The sequence below is a fragment of the Lutjanus erythropterus genome, chromosome 8 (assembly GCF_056507025.1).
Source record: "Lutjanus erythropterus isolate fLutEry1 chromosome 8, fLutEry1.hap2, whole genome shotgun sequence".
NCBI classification, from domain to species: Eukaryota; Metazoa; Chordata; class Actinopteri; order Lutjaniformes; family Lutjanidae; genus Lutjanus; species Lutjanus erythropterus.
Genome location: NC_139324.1, coordinates 32,304,956 through 32,328,632, shown reverse-complemented (window position 1 = coordinate 32,328,632; position 23,677 = coordinate 32,304,956). Strand labels below are relative to the sequence as shown.

At 39.0% G+C, this 23,677-nt stretch overlaps 2 protein-coding genes across 3 annotated transcripts in view; both read right to left on the bottom strand.

Moving 5' to 3' along the window:
* The window catches only part of bard1 (BRCA1 associated RING domain 1), a 37,187-nt gene extending 16,828 nt beyond the window's left edge, over positions 1-20,359 (bottom strand). The window contains exons 1-6 of one of the 2 annotated variants that reach the window (XM_084725332.1): positions 20,150-20,359; positions 17,736-17,792; positions 16,774-16,922; positions 14,126-15,180; positions 12,733-12,813; positions 8,546-8,718 (exon numbers count right to left, since the gene is read on the bottom strand). In XM_084725332.1, coding sequence (XP_084581458.1) covers positions 8,546-8,718; positions 12,733-12,813; positions 14,126-15,180; positions 16,774-16,922; positions 17,736-17,792; positions 20,150-20,235 — 1,601 coding nt within the window. In that variant the 5' untranslated portion in view covers positions 20,236-20,359. The remainder of the gene's footprint in view (positions 1-8,545; positions 8,719-12,732; positions 12,814-14,125; positions 15,181-16,773; positions 16,923-17,735; positions 17,793-20,149) is intronic. The other variant, XM_084725331.1, reaches the window with a different exon arrangement.
* Positions 20,360-21,897: 1,538 nt separating this feature from the next.
* The window catches only part of abca12 (ATP-binding cassette, sub-family A (ABC1), member 12), a 118,344-nt gene continuing 116,564 nt past the window's right edge, over positions 21,898-23,677 (bottom strand). Inside the window, exons 71-72 of the mRNA XM_084725330.1 lie at positions 23,195-23,332; positions 21,898-22,729 (exon numbers count right to left, since the gene is read on the bottom strand). Of these exons, the coding sequence (XP_084581456.1) occupies positions 22,622-22,729; positions 23,195-23,332 (246 nt within the window). The 3' untranslated portion in view covers positions 21,898-22,621. The remainder of the gene's footprint in view (positions 22,730-23,194; positions 23,333-23,677) is intronic.

Genomic DNA, 23,677 nt, shown 5'->3' with positions numbered 1-23,677 from the left:
TAAGCATTTAAAAATCCCTGTAGTAGTTCTAAATGTTACGATAATAGGCAAAGACTTTAAATTGTTTTTGATTCCTCGAAATGTAATTTACTCACCATCTATTTTGCAGAAAAAAGAACTGTTTAAAAAACAAAAAAAAGTGCTGCAAATAAGGTGACAAATTGCATATGACACTGACTTAGCTGGCTGTATTTCTTGGCCAGAGTCTTGTGGCCCTGAAAGCAAAGGCTCTGTCTGTGTTTTGAAAGAAAACCATGCCTTTTACTGAATCATAATCTGCCAAATGGGGTGGGGGTGAGGGGTATCGGCAATGGCAGATACTCAGTTTGCTGTATCGTTGTTATTGGACATGAAATAGTGGCATCAAACCATGTCTACTGACAGCCTGTGTAAAAAAAAGTAAAGGTAAACTTTATTCTGGTATCAGGAGGAGTGGGCAGCCATTGTGCAGCACCCAGGGACCAAGTCCAATTCTAAGCCAGCACCTTGGTCAGGGGTACTGACAGGTGAATTGAACTAGTATTTATATTTTTGATGGCATGGGGAACTAGAGGGCCCAGAGAAAACCCAGACAAACACGGTGACAAAGCTTTCACAGACATTAATGCAGCATTGATGTTACTATGTGATAAGTCCGAAGCAAAGTCTTCTCCAATAAGACAATCATTCCGTCCCATCATTTCATCACAATCCATGCACATTTGGGGTTGTTTTTATCACTGGCCAAGCAGGACACCCACACAAAAATCAATATTTGCTGGTCCAGAGCTCTGAGAAAAACAATTTGGACGATGTCACACCCTGCTTGTTCTGTGAAACTGTGCACCCATGTGTGTCATTCACTTGTTGGAGCATAATTGTTTGATATGGAGCTGAGCTGAAATCTGTGCTCTACTTCATTCCTAGGTCATGTCCATAATACACATTAGATGCACTACATGCAAAAAACAAACAAACAAAAAAAAGTATCACGGCTGAATAAGATAACTGAGAAGTGCTCACCTTTATCTGGTAAGATCACCACATTACTTTTACAGATTTAGTATAGTTATTTAACTGCGATACACAATGAAACCACACAGGATGTGTAAAAATCATCACAAAAACAGCAATTTCCACAGACTCTCAAAGATCCCCTGGTTACAATACGTATGAAGAAACCCCTTTAAAGTCCATATCTTTAAGTTTGAGAGAGCTGCATGAAATAAGACTGAGGTCACCTTGAGGAAAGAGGAAGAGGGGAAAAGAATGAAGACAAGCACAATGAGGAGGAGGAGGAGGAGCAGAAGAGAAGGAGAGAAGAACCAAGCCCAGTAGGTCGTCTCTAAAAGATTAGGCGTCAGCAAAGATAACACCTGGGGGACAATTAATAGGTCCACTGGTCCATAAAATATTTCATTTGGATTCATACCCCCAACTCCATACGCACACAAATACAAACAAACACAAAATGTCCCTGACACTTATACATACTTGCACACACAAGCTGGTTTATGCAGCTGCACGTGAGACGAATGTCTGAAGAAGAATAATAAAGCGTGGAAAATTGTGCAGGAGGTAAAGTCACAAACACTCTCCCACAAGCCTCTGCTTAAGTACGCGAGTGGGAGGAAGACGGTGGTGGTTCAGGATAACCACTGTGACCGTGAATCTTATTCTAACCAGGAGGAGGGGATACAAATATTAATTTAAAGCTGAACACAAAAAGTTCGGTTCAGTTCACACCTAACAGCCTCCACGGTCTTTCTACAGAACAACACTTCCTCACAAATGTAACATAACAGCAACACTGCTCCTACTACTACTACAACTACCACAACTATACTGATGCTAATAAAAACCTGTGGAGAAACACAGGACTGTTTCCACTTTAATAATCACAAAATATTATGTTGTCAGTTGTCTGTCAATGTACAATACAATACACACAGACAAACACATTCAGAAAACATTCAACATTCATTTGAAACCCAATTAACAAAATGGCTGAGGCACTGTTGTCAGAGAAGACAGTATTTCAACTTAACATGTGTCCTTAATCTCTGATGACATGTAGTCATTTTATGTTACTACAGTAAATATATTATAGATTTTTCCTTTAATAACATACAACCTTGTTGTTTAAAACATAAGAATAAATAACTTCCAGCTTCACAAAAAGAAATACTTGTGGACTCATCAACACGATGGATGATGTATATTTATTAATTAACTACAAAACTCAGTCCTCAAGCATTTCAGGCCTTGTTTGTCCACCGGAACCCACCATGTCTTCATCATCTCCAGAGTCACAGTCCGGTCAGAGTTGCTTTAACGTTACATCACCTCTGGAGCTGCACTCCCGGTCGTCAAACTTGCCACCATTGGTCTGTTCAGACTACTGGTGACACAGCATCAGACTAAAAGTCATTTCAGTTGAAGCCAGCGACACAAACCCAGAAACTGACCTCTGACACTTGTTGCTGTGTGTTGGGTGTGATGCGCTACAAATCAAAGTTGAGCTGGCTTCAACTTTTCTCAGCGCTCAGCAGCAATGTAGCCACCATGTTGGGCCGTTTTTAGCTGTGTCACCGTTAATTTTAACATATGTTCAGAGGCTCTGTCACAGTCTAACAGGATCGCTGACCGGGCTAACTAGCCAATGGCAGCTACAGTACAGTTAGCAGTGGTGCGGCTGTGATTACATTGTTACAAGAGAAAAGGTCTGTGTTGCAACAATCTCCAGGTCAAACAGTGAGGTGCAGCTCCCAGATGGAGTTTGAGATTTTTTTTCCGGCGCCTAAAGGATAAATGAAAACATGGTCGGCTAAGACATTTAGTCGCCTATAAGGGGCAATCCTAGACAGGCATTAAGAACAACCACAGAAATGGCCAACGTACTCGCAGATGGTCTCGTTAACTTACATAGGTAATATAGACCCCTCAGTAATAAACTGAGAACATTTCATAACCAGTTAAAAACTCATTGTAGTAGGTTGAATCTACATATATTTAGCTATGGAAATAGGTACGATGTGTCTCAAATTTAGTTGTCCTCATGTGCACACATACAAAAAAAATTAATTGTGGACTTTTTCTGACAAGAAGATTAGAGCAAATGGCATCTATCCAGTGGGGGGTGAAAACACCGTCTCATCTTATTGAAGGTACGCCAAATTCAACAAAGTATCTCATCTGACGCCTGGATAAAAGTGTTTAATCTATTTTTAAATGTCATTACAAATACTGTGGTATTAATAACAATACACTGGGTGTTTTCTTGTTTTTCTCCTGTTTTTAAAGGCTGCACTGCAGTAAAATAATGTATTTTTCTAAACTTACCAGGCTGTTGTGTTATTTGCCTTTATACACTTAATCAGGCTCATAATTGATGATGATTTATCAAATACGTAATTGTGTTAATGTTTTGTGAAAACAGCAATAGTCACCCCTACAATATGGATTCAATAATGATATATTTGGTCAAAAATATTGTGATATTTGATTTTGCCCTGGCCTATGGTAAATGTGTTATGTACTATTCTTATTTGACTCTGTATGCAGCATAATTATAGCAATCCAGTATATTGGAATTTACGTGCCAGTACGAAGCACAGAGGTGATGTTAATTAAGGCCTGTGTGGATTCAGTGCTTCAGGCTTACCGTGGTGATTAGGACTGGGCCAGTTCACATATGTCTTGTTTTTCCCCATCTCATTAACCCATGTATAATTAGGAAAATAGTTAGCAGTAACATATACAAAATTTGTAGTAAATGTATGACATGTAGGACTACAAAATACTAACATGGTCCTTTAAGTTTGTGAATATAACATATGGTACCAGTGAACACCTTGCAGAGCTCATCCTGGCTGTCTAAATGTGCTGCTCCGGGTGATATTTATGCTTACAGGACTGAGACTTATAGTCAGGGGCCCTGCTGTGCGTTCTGTGTAGCTTCTCAGAAAATGCTTGAACCTGTTGTTTTTGAGATAACAGGGAATGGTCCGCTGTATTAAACATATTAGTATTCACTTAGGAACTTGCTTGTTTTAATAGTTCCCTTCAGTGTTTTTAATTACCTGCCCCAGAAATGCAAATACCTGGACTGGATAAAAAGTGGACACAGTCACAGATTTAAGCCCCTTTTACACTGAACAAAAAACACCCACTAACATTTCTGGCTTTTTTCTTCAGCGTGAAAGGGTACAATCCACACTCACTTACGTTCAATGACTCTGGATTTTTCACGGATATTTATTGGTTCCAGCTCCAAATGTCAGGGATGAAACATGACACCTGGATGGACTCGCTAACTTTCGCACATTTGACGGAGAAAATAAAGGCTTCTCACCTCTGTCAGTCATTCCAAATCTTTGCTCTTTCCTTTTTCATACACACAGGCTGTTCTCCAGCTCTCCAGTTATTTTATTATCTAAAAGTTTTTATTGTGAAGCAGCAAAGATTCAGATATTTGAAAGTACAAACAGCAATGCAGGAGAGACTTCAAACCACAGAGATTCAGTTAGAAGCTACAGAAATACTGAGAGCTAAACACTTAAACCTCTTTCTCTGTTCTCTCCTGCACAATCATGAGCTGAGTCTCGGCTTTCCACCGCACATCGGAAAAAACACAGACAGCCAAACTCATCTACTGGGAAAACAGTTGTATTGACCAGTACTGACAGGAACTGCTCAACATTTGTGGATCATCTTAGGTGAGTGTGATTTTTGGAAAGACACGCTGGTTTTGAATTTTTCAAATGTGTTTTTTGGCCCTTTGAGCACCACAACCTGAAAGCCATTTAGTCTCATTATATTGGAGAGAAGGCAGATATCTCTACAGCTGATATCTACACAACTCTGCAACTCACACCAAAAAAGAACTAGATGGATAAATAGCACTACAGGCCAGGTAGTTTGAATTTCGTGTGAACTGTCCCTTTAAAAAAACCTGCATATACAGGGTTATTTTGGTGTAAAAACAATGTTGGGAGGACAGGGGTCCAAACAATGAAAAAGAGCAGTCCAGTCAAACTAATGTGCACACACATACACTGAGGAACAATGAAAAACTGCAAAACCTGTATTTCCAAAGCCCGAGCTGTGTGCCAATCATTCCATTAGGGATTGCATTGGCAGATGTCTTGGTCTGCCTTCTGTGTGTGTGTGTGTGTGTGTGTGTGTGTGTGTGTGTGTGTGTGCGTGTGTGTGTGTGTGTGTGTGTGTGTGTGTGTTAAGTGGGGAGGCTGGGGTAAGGATTGCATCCATCTTGCAGTGTCCTGAGTCTGACAGACAGTCCCATCCACTGCCTCTTTTTCTGACTTGCAGAGACGTAACAAAGTAAGGAGGCGAAAATGTAAGACCCAGTAATCAGGACCCATCAAAGCAACGAGACAAATAAAATGAAATGAAGGAGGAAAAAGACAGAGGGTGACTGGTACAATGATCACAAAGATAGTGCTAACTGGCTAACATACTGACCCTGATCAACTACTCTATTGATCACAATGATTAACCAGCATCCCCTTCCTCATTATGGACATTGTGCTGCGCATCTACCCTGCCTCAACAGACCGGATACGCTGATACAGCATCTAGTGATTGACCAACAACTAATCAGCCTCAGTCGATGTTCTACCTATCCTCCAACAGTCTGTGCAGCTCTAACGCAGGCCTGGTCTTGATAACAAAGGGCTGAATGCCTGGTACAATAACTGAGAGACAGACGCATGACATCTCATTGAATGAAAATAAGCACTGGTCCAGAATAACAGAAGCACCTTTATGATGTAATGCTCTGAAATACAATAGCCGTGCATTAAATATTAACTTACTTAAAATGTTCAGTTTCTGTTGAGAATGAGATTTCTACTTTAGTTGTTCAACTCAGTTGAAATCTGCTATAGTTTGTCTGGCTCGTTTATTTACATTAAACATTCAAAAGATCTCAAGAATTAATGTGACATTTAAATTAACAATGCAACGCCAACAACTTAAACTTTCATATACTGTCTCAAAGTTAGTGGTAAAACTGCTGTACTGGATTCACTGTTTTGTTTGTCATGGTAGTACACACCTTGCAGAGGCCTTATAATCAGCAAAAATAAATTTCTATATCTGAAAAATAATAATTTAGGAAAAACATGCAGCATTCTTAAACATGTGGAACACTATCTTCAGCCTGGTACAAAGTCGTACACAGCACATCTGCTTTTGCTAATTTCTGACCGACACAGCTGTCGTTTTCTTACCAAGCGCCCACATTGTGCAAGTAGAAAATGTACTTGCGCCCATCTTGAGGCAATAGAAAGCAACTGTGCCACTGACCAACAAAAACCTGGTCCAAAGTCAAAGATGCAGAATTTTCTTGCTATTTAAATATAGGTGTTTTTATAATGCACTTACACTCTGCTTCTAGGGCACTACAGTTCATCCGTGAGTCATAAAATTAGCATGTCATTAAAAGAGGATGATTGCAGGTGGGTGAAAAAGGGTGCACATTTGCACAAGAGGAACAGCAGCTGTAACTTCAATGTTTCAATTGTTTAAATCAGACAGGATCGAACAGGATCTAATGATAATTGTCTCCACCAAGCATAGGGCGTGCAAGTGTGAATGATCAACAGACCTGCAGGCTGTCTGCAGTAATCTCAATTACTATTAGTTACCGATCAGCCTAATTTTTTGTGCACATTCATGACTGTATGCTGAAGGACCTCTGTGATTCATAATTTTTGGAAAACCTTTTTTGTATGTTTTTGGGTCATCCTATTATTGTGAAAGTGATCTCAAGAGGGCCTTGAGGGAATTTCTTGTTTTTCTCAACTATATTGTCCATTACAGTTACTGCCAAAAAATATGTCATCAAATTACAGTGACTCATCAAAATGAAAATTACATAGGGGCTACATCCAAATATTCTTTTCAGGCTGCCTGGCTGAGAGCACTTCTTCAGGTTAATGCTCTGTGTTCTCCTGCACATCCCAAAAAGTCTCGCACACAGTCAAAGTTCATACAGCAAAATTGTTTGGAGTAAAACAGCCATTTCATCCCAACTTCCATCAGAGCTGTCTAAAACAGATTTCCTCCATTTCCTCTGTCCTGTCAAATATATAACCACAGTTTTAAGTTAAATATTAGCACTGTTTGCTGCAGTGATATTACTGTTCACATGGGAATGTTAAAAATTACTGAAAGTAGCCATTAAATCACACATGATGTTGTGCAGTGCCAGCTTTCCAGGTTATTTCTTTATTGTGCGTTGTATTTATATGAGTGACGAATAATAATAAAATTATTAAAATAATAATTCTGATTTTGATTTCTGATTGGTTCATTCTGATCTCCAAGCAGCAGGATAAATCTGGGTGGGAAAGGCATGAGGCAGTGTGTGGCCCTTATTACCACTACTAATGTGCCCTTGAGTAAAAGCCCTTAACCCCAGCTACTCAGTGGCCAGCAGATAAGACTGTGGGTGTACTGGGCAGCTTCCAGGTATGAGTGTATAATTTTGTTAATCTAATCAGGGTGTTCGTGCAAAAGAGATCATCGCTTTCACTTAACTCTTCACTTAAAGACTATGCTCCATTTAAATAGTAAAGTGGAGTTGGACACGCCCAAAAAGCACTTGCACCATGCACCTTCCACCATGTGCTATGGATCATCTAAAGAGGCCCCAAAATGCCGCTGTCGAGCAGCAGTGCACAGCTGTGTTTTCATTTGTCTGGAAGCTCTTACATCTCATAAGCAAGAAAAAAGTTAGGTGTTAAAATGAATGTAGTTCGATATGAAGATTTAATGTGCCTGGGACCACAACACAAAGTACCAGGCTGCAAGTCCTGTTTATATTTAGCTTATTTGCACACTAAAGTTTAATTTATTAAGACAATAATAATAATAAAAAGTTAGAACATTGTGCCAAGACTAAGTAGTAATATCAAAATTTATTTAAAAAACAATCGGGATCAATTTTAGAAGTGAATGTAGAGATATATAACAATGAGATCCAAAAGTGCTGCAAATCTTTCCTAATTGACCTTTTCAGAACAATATTTGAACGATAATATAGATGTTGATTGTAGTGATGTAGGTAGATTGTTCCAAGGAGACGTCTGTATTTCAACATGTATTGATATATAGGACCATTTTTCAAACATACTTTTAATCTCATTGCACAACGTTGTGTTGTATAATGATACATAAATCAACCTTGTACCTTGCATATCTATTAGAAAATCTTGTTTTCAGGTCAGACTTTCTGGTCAGCGCTCGAAGATTTTCACAAATGACCCATGCTGAGCAAAACATGTCAGCTGTGAAGATAATCACTCGCCCTGTGCCAGGCCTTTCTCACATAATGTGCACACATGGCTGACCCTGATCTTAAGCTGGATAAAAGCAGAATTCATTTGACATGTAGCAACCGTTTCTAAAAGCTACTCTCTGCATTGCTGTTTACAGCATATAATTGTTATTACAAGCTAAAAGAAAAAAAGCTTGCAGCGATATGCCTGTAAAAATCAATAAATTCAAAGCATTAAAATAAACACTTAAAGCAACTTACAGTACGTTCTGCGAGGCTCCAAACTGCAGCAGGACTTTCACAATGGCCGGGTGTCCATTCCTCACAGCATCATGGAGAGGAGAGTAATTTTCATAGCCAGGCGTATTCAACAGGGCTCCCCTTGAGACCAACACCTCCACAACCGCCAGGTGACCCAGGTTACAGGCTTCATGCTGGAACAAAACGCAGTAATGCTCAGAAGTCATCCTGCTCTGCTTTGATCTGGTTTTTCTCTGTCATCCTCAGAATACAGCCTTTATTCTTAGAATGCATTCATTCATTTTCATTCACTGTAATATTTTTTTTCACTGTGCTATTTTAGGTGAGGCAGGTTGCTTCAAAGAATTCAAATTAATGTAAATTTCTTACGGGAATATTTTAGGAAGAACATGTAGTTGTTCCTCGGAGGGATTTTGAAAATGTTGGGTACTTATAATTGCCAATCAGATATTACAGCTTAATCACACTTCATTAGTTTTGTGGAATTAAACTGATACTGAGAAAGATGTTATGACGTGAACACTTAAATATTATCCTGACCTGCCTTTCTACTTATCTGAAAATTAACATAAACAAGGGAAATAGCTTATTAAAAGTGAGTGTTTTACAGGTTGTTTGCAATTTGAACCTGACAGTAATTTTATGAAGTAAAAGTCCATTTCAGTGAGAGCTTTTCATTCAGGACTGAGATTAAGATCCACTGCAGTGTATTTAAATACAACTGTGACACTTTAAATAAATTGGGCACCTGAGATTTCATTGAGAAGTTTGTTTTTATTTCAATTCTTTTTTATCTGTCTATGCAGCACAGGGTGTGTTTTTATCCCACTCGTACTGCACAGAATATAACATGTTTACTTTTCAAGGACTGTGGAGTTATTATATCCCAACAAATGCATAGAAAACATTTATTCGCAACATGAATTAGCAATTATTAAGGAGAATATGCAACTGTATTTAGGTCTAGGTATCCTTCAATAAAATCTCCATACCGTTACCTTGGCTTCAATAGTAGTTCCTGAATGATAGTCTTTTCTATACCAAAACCATTTTAACAAAAAGAAAATTACACATTATTTTACAGCTAGTCACTTTAAAAGAAGAACCTGGTGGTAAAAATACAAAAACAAAACAATTATCTCTGTCTCTAAGCACAACAGTGTGTTCATCTCTGCAACTAAATAGTGGGTTGGTAAAAAAGACGACTAAGAGGACACCTAAGGCTACGTTTTCATGAACCCAGCAGTCAAATGCACCTAACTATAAATTATATGCGGGTGCATCAGAGGCTGTGACACATATTGTCAATCACACGCGGTGATCCTGTTGAGTTTTCCCCAATAAAATATGCCGTCCGTTACATGCAGAGGTTTAAATATGAAAACAGCAGCTCAGGTATCCTGCCAGGAGCAGATGGTGACTCTTTGTTGTTGAATTTATTTTTCTGGACATGTTGGAGATCCCATGGTAACTATGTTTTCAATGCTTTCCGTGAGTAATAGCGTGCGACTTTATTTCTCATCACAATAAAACATACAATAACCACCTATAGTTAAAAGAAAGTAAGCCATAAAAGTAGACTAGTTTTACTGCATGTTTTTCCATAATCTATTTAATTTAATTAATTTAAGTTTATTTCAGTTAAATCTGACAGTTGCAAAATACTTCCTCACAATCTGGGAAAGAAATTGTTGCCTTTTAATCTTCATATTGCGACATAAATGTGATCCCGCTAATGATACAGAAATAAATAAATAAAAACAAATAAAATAACAAATAAAATATAAACTGAACAATCTCAATCACATCATTTTGGAAGGACAGCTCAAAATCTGCCAGGAGCTAGAGGCAGGCAGTCATGCCAGAATATTTGGACACTTGAACAGAAACTTTTGTAATTCTTTTTAATCACAGGTCATTTAAAAAAGCTAAGAGGATATTTCAACTATGGTTCATTCTGTCCAGGGGTGTCTGCAGCCCCCACAACAACCCCCTTCCTGTGCTGATGCATCCTATGCAACATAGCTGAGCCAATATCTGACTGATTTTATTTCTTTAGCTAAAAAATGAACCACTCAATCAGGAAGCAATTTATTCAAGCACCTTTTCCAAATCAACCTTTCTACTAAGTTCAAGTGTTTTCAAGGACTTCCCAAAACCCTGCGTAAACGTATCTAAGTTTGATACTGAGCCGTAACTGTATTGTATTATTTTCATTTGTTATTAAATTAAAACTTGACTCTCCCGATTCCAAACCCATACAAACTGAGTTTTGTTGCAAGTTTCATGTAGTGCTGAGATACTCTGGACTTTTTTACTGTCTGTAGGAGACAAATGTTTATTTTGCCTGCAGTGAGGAACAATAATGCATGGATTTGTAAAGCACTTTTGTTTGATGTAACAAGTTTAGGCTTGAAAAACACTATGTGCACAAACAAATTTCAAAAGGAATTTAAACTTTGTAACCCCAACATTAGCTCAGCAGTAAACCACATTAGGTAAAATGGTGCTGACTGAAAGTGCAGGATCGAAAAAATGCAGACAAGGGAGGTCTAGATGATTGTAGCATGTCAAGTTAGACAGCTTCTGTCCTTCTCAGATGTAAACATCTCTATCAAATATAAATATGTCATGCTCTTGGCTTATTGGTGGAAATTTAGGATCAGCTACAAACTGTCAAACCTCAAATAGAAATCTCAAGTTTGAGTGGGGCTCCTTGACAGCAAGTAGCTACGTTAAGTGCTGCAATAAAATAGTGGCAACCACTCTCCTGCTCATTCTCAACAGAAAAAGGTTCAGGCAACACTGAAGGGTTTTGCCATGTGGAGCTAACAGGCACAGGAAGATGGCATGCTTAAAAATGTCTGTAACAGACGTCAAGTCTCTGTGACTTTGTTTCACAATGGCATGAGTAGCCCAGACTGTTTTTTAAGGGAAACCTTTGCACTTTTCATGTGAATGTCCAGTCAGTGTCGATGTTAAAGGATGTCAAATGAAGCAATAAATTCCTCGGTGTGTGCGTATATTGACCAAGAAAACTACAGGCTATGGATGAGAGCAGCCATACGTCGCGTAGCACTTCAGACTTCAGAGGTTAGATAATGAGGTTACTGAGTAAATGACGTGTGTCGATGCCTGTAGATCAAAGAGAGTCAGTTTCGTTCAGCAGCACCAGCACAGTACAGCAAATTAAGGGTCTTAAAAATATAAACAAGTCAAAAAAGTCTGAAATGCATTACCTAAAGATTCAGTAAGGTAACCATATATGTCATGTTTGTCCACTTTGATGGAGACAGACTGAAAGGACCCATACTTCTTTATTTTATTTTTTTTCAATGTCACGATGCCAATCGTTGATCAGCAAAGACAGAGTAATTGCTCAGCAGACTGGCCAGAGAATTTGGGTTCCTGTTAGCTAAACAGCAATATGGTTTTCTTATTTTATGTATTTAACCTGGCAAAGACCTTGGAATTTGTATTGAGACATGAGAACTAAAGTGGTTGTTTTCACCCAAAAAGGAGTGAGGGCATGACACAGGAACAAAGTACTTGGATGGGATTCTTTCATCCATTTCAGCTTGGATTTCTAGTCTCTGCCTCTGGTGTGGCCAGGGGGCGCGCTAGATGAGTATTTTTGTCACCTAACGCTATCTTTTGGCCAACAAAGTAATGGGTTTAAGCTATGGTGGCGATAAAATGGCATTGCTGCAGGGAAACTCCATTTTTTCAGTCAATAAAACATGCACTGAGGAATTTATTGCTCCAACTGACAACATTTACCATCAACACTGATTGGAAATCCACTGGAAAAGTGCTGAACTTTCCCTTTAAACTTGCTGTTAGTTCCAGTTCAAGATAGGTTTAATGCAAAGATAAACTGCAAAAACAACCACTTAGACGGTATAAACGTGTTTTGATGCAGAAAAAAGTAACAAGAGTGCTATTTAGAGAGGAAACTAAGCTTGCATACATATTCATAACAACAAGATGTAAATGTTGGGTAAATGTTGCAAGAGTTGGCCAGAGAAGAAAGGCAACAGTGAACAAGCCTTTGAGCAGGAAAAGTTTTGCCATCAAAGTCTGAAAAACCACGAAGCAACTGTGTTTTGTTGATGAAACATTTTGTCAGAGGTTTTCCTCACAACAAATAAAGCTTTCACATGTATCACTTGGTGTATTAGTCTTACCAGAGGTGTCCACCCTGCATTATCCTTCAGGTTAGGGTCAGCCCCCTGGTCCAGCAGTTCCTTGACAGCCTCTACATCTCCCTGCAGGATCCAGAGAGAACAACAAACCTGAGGTCAGAATTGCAGGCCTGTAAATGCAACACTTCAAACACAGCAGCTGATCCCAGTGTACCAAAGCCCCGGTTGTTTATCAATCACGCTCCACAATGGGCCATTGATTACCTTGTCGGGGATCCAGAGAGGGATTAGGGCTATGTTTACAAGGATTACTGCAAGACAGTTCTCAACAGACCGGAACATAACAGTCCGATCATCTGAAGACTAATATGTTCAACTGAGGGGCAAAAACCCCACAGGAAAGGAGGACATTTAAACCGGCACATTTATCTTACATGCACTTTGATTTTAAAGGGATAGTTCTGATAATTTGAAGTGAGGTTCTATGAGGCACTTAACGATAGTTAGTGTATTAGCTATAGTGCTTGCTGGTTAGCACACCCCCAGTTAGGAGCAGCAGAGAGCAGTGCCAGCATGGATGCTAAGCATGTACTGCTTGGACAGAGTCAACAGCAAATGGTATTTCAGGTTTAAGTCTATGTTATATTTTCAAAGCTTTACTTTCCCTAATGACAGCCTTTTTTGATGGGAAATCGCAGTCATACAAGCCAAATATAACTTTCTCCAAAGCAACTTAACTCCATAGACAAAATCAGTAATTTTACCTCACAGAAAACAGATGTAGGTGGTCTACCGTTGCCTCGACCTGGTTTGGGTTATTGTGTAACTTCAGTGTTTTAAAAGATAGTTCAGATTCACTGAAGTCAAACAAAAACACAAACAGACGGATCAAGGCAGCGGAACAACAGCAACTCCTGTGTGAAAGGTTAAAGTACTGATTTAGCATATGAAGTTTGGTTGGTTTGGAGTAAGTGATATTTGGCTTATATAATAGCAGTCTCCCCTCAGAACAGTCTGATGGCAAAGTTAACTGGTATATATTATATTCACTTCCACTGATAATGATTGACCTTTTTTAAGTGGCTAAAAATACTTGTTGGTGCCGACTATTGACATGTATCTCATTTAACTAATCGTCAAATAATGAGAACTATCCCTTTAAAGAGCCCTGTCTGTATGCAAAGTTTACATACTTTTTACCGACATATCTGTAGAATTTTGTTAAGCCATTTCTGGAATGATGAAAAACAGATCAAACTGTTTTGCCCTTTGAGGTATAATATACTGTAGTTTGAGCTCATTTAAGTTACATACTTACTTATAATTTAAATACCCAATTTATCTAAAGTGTTACACAAAAGGGAACAACTATTTGCTGAATGCAACAGAAAATAGAATAAACCAAATAAGGTGAATTATTCAGAAACCTCTCAACCTTTATAGCAGCTAGATGCAGCAGGGTCTCTCCCTTGTGGTTCCTCTTCATAACTGCAGGACTCCCCGTGGTGGGCCGCCCAACAGATGGACTGTGAGTAGAGGGAGATTTTCTACCAACAGAAGGGCTGTCTCCTTGTCTTGAGTTTTTGAAGCCCTTATCACACCTGGGGCTAGCCAAAGATGGAGGGTTAAGAACAGCAGGGGACAGCTGTGATTTTCTCCTCCTGCCTGGTGAAGCTCTGGGTCTTTTTGGGGTGGTCTCCACCTCCTCCTCCACTCTGGATCTTTTGGAGGAATGCTTTGGGGGAGACACATTGTCCTGTTTTTCAGGATTGTCAGTTGGGTTGGGGTCATTTGTAGACGGTTTGTCGTGCCGCACGCCACAGTCTGACACACTCTGACCAGGCCGGGTTTGGTCATTCAGTACAGTGCTGCCCCCGGAGCGACTCCCCCTCGTGGTGCTCCTGCCAGGGCTGAGTTCATTATCAGTCCCCTGTGGCACTTCAGGCTGAGGCTCATCAGACGTGACAGCAGGACTCAGGAAGGAAACCCTCTTACTGGACCTCCTTGGCCCTTCAGCACAGGTCTGCTCCTTTTCTTTTAAAGCATCTGCTTCCTCTGTGATCCCCCATTGCTGGTTTATGGCCTCCAGCCTGCTCTTCTTCATTGCCTCCTTTGTCTGTTTGCGCGTAGGCCTGGTGACTCTTTGCACTGACGCCTTCCTGCTAGCAGAATTTTTCTTAGCTGACTTCTTCTTCCCATTCTTGTTTACATTTCTGCATGTTTGAGAGCAAGAGGAGCTTGAGTCTTGGGAGGACGAGGTGAAATTGAAAACTGACAGGTCCTCCTGACTTTGAGCAGTAATGGCGTCTGACTGCGTTGCAGCTTCTTCTCCATTAGACCTGCTCTCTGGTACTGTTACTGTGACCTCTGGAGGCTTCTCCACCATGCAGCGGACCTTGCGGCTGCGTGGGCTGAACCAGATCTTGAAGTTCTTCTTGTGTTTAAGGACATGGCTCTCAGGTTGTGTTTGAATCTCAGTTAGAGAGGGGTCTGAAGGGATATTTAAAAAAGCAAAAGAAATATACAGGTTCAACAAAACAATAAGGTCCTGTTCAGATCTGGGATTAACATTATTTCCCTTGTATGTAAATAAACACTGAGGTTGTTCTATCAGTTGACTGTCCATTATTGTCCATTTATTTATTCCTTTTTTAAGTCCAACACCACACAAAACTCCTTTATTAGCCGACAAGGAACCTCATGTTTTACCTGCGCTGTCAGCAGCTCGACAGAAGAGCAGCTCTGTGGTCTGCTGGGATTTTATAACTGAACTCTGACCAGGATGATGCACACTTTTCCTTTTTCTGACTGTGTGCACAAATCTGATGTTTTCACATCACAGACCACAAAGAAAGACATTTATCACAGAGCAAGAGAGAAAGGAAAAGTTTACATCCTGGCGGAGCCTCTCCCTGTCTAGTCTTCTCAACAACAACACAATGTTTTTTGGGTTTTTTTTTTTACAAGAAAAGAAACAACTTAATGTTTTGCATTTAATGCTGACTTTACAAAAAGGCACAACTGATTACAAATTCACCGTGGCTGTTTCACTTCCTCGCCCTGTATGCAAAGAAACTATAATGCATTTTTGTTTTTAACTGGTGGATTGCTGGGACAAGTGGAGATGATGCTTTTCCATAATGACAGACATAACTATATATACTTGAACACACTGAATTTACAAGATGGCCCAAATAATTAAGAATTTGTTGTCATAGAAAGACAGTTTATAAAGTTTCTCCTCACTAAATGTAGTCTGGGGTTACTCATGTGTTTACACACATTCACTGTGGCTAACAGATGCCGTGCATCATTTGCATTACAGTGAAACAAATGATGGACATACTGGCTGCCAATTAAGTAGGTTGTCTTTCAATGTGGCCTAGGTCACATTTATGTTCACACTGCTGAAAGAATGTGGTCACATGTGCATAGGCGACCTCTGAATATGGTCTGAGCAAACAGATCTCAAATGCATCCTGTGTGCATTCAGACCTGTATACATGTGATCAGATCACTCAGGAAGCATGTTAATACCAGGTCTGAATAGGGCCAACGTGACACTCCTGCATGCCGTGTGCTATATTTTTTCAGTGTGAACTCCTGTCAAGAAGTCGCTTTAAAAAAACACCGAACTAAAATGATGCACTGCTTTCCAATAATACTGACATCTGACAAAAGTAGCAAAGCACCCAATCAACTTCTTAAACCCTTATCCATTTTCTGTGTAAATTTAGACAGCAAAACAACCTGCAGATTTGTTCACATTTTAACTAGAGGGCTTAGAAAGTTGCCCTGCCGTTCTTTGTCAAAGCTGGGATCTATTCACAAACTAAACACTACCGTGGTTAATTGCATTGCATAATTACTGTCATTACCAGGATGCTGGATGGGCGATGACGATAATAAACCACAGGAAGAAGCCACTAATACTGTCATTCAGAGATTAGACTGGCGGAGAAAAATGTTAAATGTTTCAGCCAACAATTGATAGAAGGCAGTGTGGGCAGATAAGATAATAATAAGACACATGGATTTGAGAAGATGACTTGTTAATTATGATTTGAAGCTGCTACCATCTACCTGGTTGTTCTATGGGACTGAACAGGGACTCCAAGCCGGAGAACAGCTGTATGATGCTGCTGAGCTGCCTATTGATTTGGATGTCCTTCACCCACGCAGGACTGTGACACACCACGCAGCCATCTCCTGCCCGGGGGCCAGCGCAGGACCTGAGCAACAGACATATCTTGAATTAGGAGTCCACTTCTCCGTTCAGTAAGAAGAAATACAATGTGCTTATTGATATACCTTTTAAGACCACTTAGTCATGAAGAGAGAGAATAAACTGAGGCTATAGTTTATTCCTACAGGGACATTAATTGCTGTAAAGACTCTCAACACTGTAAACCATACATTGCCTATAATATGCAGTATTTCATCCGTACAAAAAATAAGCACTATAACTAAATTAAAGCATGTTAACCACAAAGTTTCTAACAATCATTAATGAAAACATGAGCACTGAAATATACATTATTATATTAGTAATTATATGTATGAAATAGCTGTATTTCATACATATGCATACATTATGTATACCAGTACATCGATATTTCCCAGCCCTAGTTACAAGATTATTATTACTGATTGGTTGATTAACAGAATATTAATTTGCTAATTCCATATACTAAGAATTATGTAATTACTTGATTTTTTGAAAGTGTAGGAGTGCATCCCTACTGAACTATACCATTCTTCAAATCTAAGAAGGGGAAGCAAAGACCTTTACATGAAAAATGCAGGAAAAGCATACTCTAGGTGTTTGTTTGTTTGTTTTTTTAAAGTATTATCACTCCATTCTCCTTACTGAACCAGCAGCATGCACAATACTAGAATCCTGGCACAGCAGCTGGCTAGAATGAAGGCATAATTAGCATTATCAGTTGCATTTGTGTTTGACAACTAAAGCATGCACACCATGTGACAGATCTATTGTTATTGAGCATGTCAGTGTAAAACACATGCAGCTGAGCGTACATTACCTGCACAGCATATGCTCGCACATTCCAAGACACACGGGCTCCTTCATTAAATTTGAGCTGGAAAAGACAAAATATTTGAAAGTGGTCACTGCAGTCAAAATAGCCAAGACCAACTCCACCACACTGTAGACTGTGTGCTTAGTGCACTGTTGTTCACAAGTAGAGTGATAGCAGGACTTTACAGTAGCCATGGAACTATGCAGTACATGCTAAGGAACAAAATCGTATCCATCAGTAGAACATGTGACTTACGATTCATACCATTTATAAGTGGATTATGTTTTTTGGGGAGCTTGAGTCAAATGGTTTTGAGTGATAGCCAATAAGTAAACAAGAGGACTGAGCGTTTACAGCTATGCTACCAGCTCTGTGAGGCCGTACTTCGTGCTAACACCAACATGCTAACATGCTCACTATGACAATGAAAGCGTGCTGATATATAGCAGCTATAATCTTTACCATGTTCACCCTCTTAGTTTAGAATGTCGGTATGCTAACGTTTGCTAATTAGTTCTGAATACAGAGTTCCTAAGCATAATTGGAATCTCAGACTCATAGTCACCAGCAGCAATGTGGGGTCCGTCTACACTTCTTACAGGCTCCTCTCACTCCTGCCATCTTCAACAGTCTTTTCCTCCACTCAGTCACCCTGCTATGTTCCAACACTCACCTGCACTAAATCAATCCACCCACCATCGCCCAAATCACACGATCACACACCATCAATCACACTGAGTTCTTTTTCATAAGGCGGCATACTTTGGATTGTACTTGCACTACACCATTTAGCAGCTATTTACGCCACTTTCAAGCTGGGAAATGTTTACATCCACAATCAGATTTAAAGTGCCGTTTCTGTAAAGCCATCTTGTCCATCCTCAGGCTACCCCAGCTGTTAAAACTGTAACTGTAGTGTGCTCCACCATGTGTTGTGTATCTTTATTGTTCCCAAGCCATATTGTTGTATTTATCTATGATTTATTATCATGTTTACCATACTGTGCTGTGTCTTTCATAATTCTACACTGGTATGCACTTGTAGTCTGTACTGTGGTCCTCTGCTGTTGTTGTGCAATGGTTTTAGAATTTTGCACTGGCGTATATGTATGAGTTCTCTATATTTAATAATCTAAGACTTGATTTGAGGTAACTTGACTACAGAGCAAGGTGATCCTCCCGGTGGCACTGGCAGCAGGTGCAAGCAGTCAATATATGCCCTGTACAAGCCGGGGCTATTACAGTTACAGACAGAAATCTAAACCATAAACAAGCAATGCAATTTTGGCACACTTACAATTACATCACATGACCTATAATCATAATGACATTTCACGCAAAGCACTAACACAACTGACTCCTCACAACACAGTACAGAGTATGGGTGTAAGAAACTACTGACACACTAGAGTATTGTGATATGTTTTGTGATACTGTAGCTATTCTCAAAACACTGTATTGTGGCATTGTGACAAATGCCAAGATTTGTGGCAGCAGTTCATTTTGTGTTATGTTTTAGATCCCAACCAGATAAGAGTGTTGTTATACAGTACATCTTCATTGTTGATTGAATAAAAATGTTAACTTGTTTTAACTCAGATTGTATGCATATGGCGATGTGTTCTTTATACTATGACAGTTTTCCAAAAATTTAGATTTAAAAAGCAATATATGTTTACAGTATTGCAATATACTGCAATATACTGTATCATAACCCCTGTATTGTGAAAGCTATTGTATTACCATATTCTTACCAATACACAGCCCCACATACCGAAAGTAAGCGCTAAATGTCATTTACTGTGTTAAGTTATCCTTCTGATATCTAACCAGCAGAAAAAATCTATTGCAGCTAGTGGCACCTTTGTGTCACTTCTCTGTAAATTTGTGGTACCCTGTGGAAGCTAGTGGCACTTATCTGTCAGTTTGTGGTAGCTACTGCTACTGCCACTATGAGCATCTCACAACCCAGAAAAAGTTAGCTAAACTATAATTTGTAATGCCTTAGATTGGCTAGCTAGTATCTTTCACCTATCGATTCTTTATTTTTAATTTCAAAAGGTCCCAAGCCAAGTTTTATTCAAACACCTGGCATTTGTTGCTGACAGAGCAGGCTTTGCTGAATAATAACTGTTGAGCCAGTTTCTAAGCTAAGAAAACGCTTCTAACCTGTGTAATCTTCACCGTTATTACAATCAGGTGTTGTTCACATCTGCAACGTGTCTGAGCTAAATTAGCTGAACGCATTGGTGCATCGTCTTGCCAGTCAAAATAAACTCAGCTTAGTCTGACAAACAAACATAGTGATACTTGTGGTAGAGTTTATTTTATCGTTAGCGTTAACGTTACACAACAAAGGACGCTCCTCCAGAGCTTGTTAACTTGTTTAACTCACTTCTACAGTAACGTTAACTCACCATTTGGAGCAAAGCAGCAGTCGTCTGAAGTTCGCCACCGCCTCCTTCGTGTTCTTCCAGTCCTTTGTCTGCACATTAGTATCCATGCTTAGAGGAAATTTTTATTTGTTTCCCTTCCCTTGTAACTTTTCCTATGGATCAATATTACAAAACAAGCCGAACTCACTTCCTGGATACTTGCGTCTCCCGCCAAAGGTTTACGGAAGCAGATTGTGACGGCGGTGACGTAAGTTTCGTCCCACCCCCAAGCATGATTTGGCAGCGAGAGAGATCTCTTTTTCCAAACAATCGTTACTCTTTCAGCCTTAAAGATATTATTTGTTACTATAATAATTCAGATGACTGGGTTTTTTTTTTGAGTATTTGATTGATTTCATTGTTCTATTTGCAATTTTTTTTATTCATAAGCAAAAGTTTTGCAGATCACTTTCTACACTTGCACCTTTTCTTATAGAACTAAATTATATATTAAAATAACTCAGTTTAATTGATAACAAAAAGAGTAACAGGCTCCTGGATGTTTATGAAAACTTTCTCCTAATACCTCGATTTAAACGTGACTCCTGTACTCCTCCACTTTTCCCCATCTTTTCCCACATTTAATTATTTATTATTTTGTTGTATTTAGTTTTTTATTTTATTAATTTATTTAGTTGTTTTTTTACTATGTCCACATATGTTTTACATCTATTTCCACAATTTATAATTCATATATATCACTTATTTTATCAGCCTGTTTTTTAAGTGTAAAATAACATGATTTGGTCAGATTTAAATGATAATGTTTTCAGTACCACTAATACTAACGTTACTCACTTACTCACTCTTCAAGAGGTTATTCGTTATTATGTGTGAATACGAGTAACAAATGTCTATACTTTGTTATTGATTTATTAACTTTCAATGCTTAACTCTCTTGCTCTGACAAGCAATGAAAAAAGATTAATCATAACCTTTTGTAGAATAGAACATATTTGATGAAACCCCCTTAAGTCAAAATAGTAACTCTCTTCTAATGTCTATCATTATTATTATTATGTGTTATTTAATTTTTAGACCTTTTGTCTCTCACATTACATTGATTTATTTGGTTTTCATCCTTTACTTTTTAATAATGTGCTACTTTTTGTTTTTGTTATCATCTCCCATTGTATTTTGTTGTGCAGTTTTCTGTGCCCGGCTCACTGATTTTTTGGTGAATAAAGCTGAATTAAAAAATGGTAGCAACTTGACTTTTCTTTGAAACCAATATAAAATGCATACATATACCATTATGTTACATAAACACAAACACGAAAAACTGAAATAGATATAATTTATTTATTTAGCATCTTTTAAGTTCTGAAGCTCAACTTCTTTAGGGACATTCAGCACAAACAGATCACCACAAACTATTCAAGTGTACACAACGATTGTTGCAGTTTCTATCATAAAATAGCTGACCTGATGAATATGTCAACAATAATTTAATGCAGCACCTTAGTATTGTATCATATGGTGAAAAAGGTGTATTCATGTGCATAAATTAGCATGAATAAAGAAATGTGTAACAAAATGTACACCTTCATCCCTACATATTGGTCTGATCAGCCGACTATTTTCTCCTCACACTCATATGATAAATAACATCAGGCACGACAAGCTTCTATACTCAAACAAAGGAGGTGTTATAGGAAATCAGCCGGAGAGAAATCAAAGACCTTGAATATGAGCTGACAAATTTAAGAAAATAGGAAAATGAACAGTGGTTGCATTTGAAAAATAGCTTTATTGGAATAATAAAAATAGGGAGGATACATTCAAGGCATCTGGAAATGGTCCACAAGCAGGAAAGAGGCCATTAAATATTCCGTACATTCGTTCTAAATGTTAGGTGCGCCCTCAGAGGAAGTGTCAACGAGTAGTAGGGGAAAAGTGCATATTGAATGTGAGTATTTTCTTCTGTTAAACCTCCTCCAGTTGCACAATTACATGTACGTTCGATTATAAAATACTTTAGTTGACATTTTAAAAATGTTATATATTTGGTGTCGGAGTGCTTTAAGATGAGGTAAAATCATGTTGTACGAATACAGTATTATTGATTTGGTATGGTATAATATTCAAGCAGTAAACAGTGCCCCAACCAGAGAGAGAAATTACAAAATTACATTTTATCCTTCATAAATAAGATCTGGAGAAATGTAAGATAGAAAAAAGTCAATAAACATACGACTTCAAATTAGTTTTTCTTTTCAGATGTTCATGTGCTCTTCTGCTTCTCATGACAGTTTAATTCAGTAGGGACAGACATGTATGTTAGCCTTCATATGATCAGTCAGGACACGTTCAAGAAATCTGTATTTTTGAGACATGACTGCTTCAGACTGTTATTTCACATATTAAGGGCACATTATTGGCAGATTTACTATAAACAGACACCGTGTTTAATTTCACAGTGGACACATGGCAAAGAAAAGATGGCAGTCAGCACTATGTTTCTACGGCGTTAATGTGGCCCACGTTGTCACTTTCGTCTTCCTCGCTGTGAATCGGTATGGTTTCCATGCCGATCTTTCCCATGGCAAAGTTGATGAAGACCTGCGAAGGTTCAATAAAAACAGATAATTATTTTTCTCTGAACTCAATGATTTTACTTGATCTGCTGGTCAGTTTCCCTCCCCGATCCCCCCTCTCTGTAGTCTGCTCATGGTATCGTCCAATCCCAGAGCCCCATAAGGGCAGAGTGGTTGAAGAATATGAGCACTGGCTGCATATAAAGCTCAGGGATTCTCTCCCTAACTCATATTCCATTTATTTTCCCTCAGGCATCCCCTCTGTCAGTTTCCCTCTGCCTCTTTTAAACTTTCTCAACTCACTCTTTCACTCCCACTCAGCTTTTTTTTCTGTCCCTGCGTCCCCTCCCCACTCTCTCTTCACTCCTCTCATCTCCTGTCCCCTTTTTTTCCCCTGTCCCTCGCTGCCATCTACCCGCCCCGACAAAACCCCACACTGGTTCTCGCTCTCTCTCTCTCTGTGTGTTTGTGTCTCGTGTCTTTTTCTCACCTCATCCAGTGTGGTCTGGCTCACAGAGAAGTGTTTGATCTGCAGAGCATTCTTGTTGGACTCCAGCTGGTCGAAGATGTCAGCCACCCCTCCTGGAGCAACTGGTACATGGTACTCCACCATAGTGGAGTGCTGGTCCTGTGTATTGGGAAAGAGTGCAAATTCAGTTAAACGCAAAGTAAACTCCCATCTTGCTCAACCCTACGGTGATAGAAACATTTTTTCTACACTCTTCATTAATCAATATACTGCACAGTGTACTGTTTGTATACTGAATTTCTGGGATGGGCTGTACTAAAGCTCTGTCCACAACAAGGATTATTACTGTAACTATAAAAAAATATAGTTCTAAATTCATTACAACTCAAGTAGATTGGGGAGTCCACATCACAACTATAAAGCTAAGATCCAGACTCCCAACCAACTGAGTTAAAATGATTTTAGAACTAGTTATAGTTATAATTAAAAAGTCCTCGGTGTGGA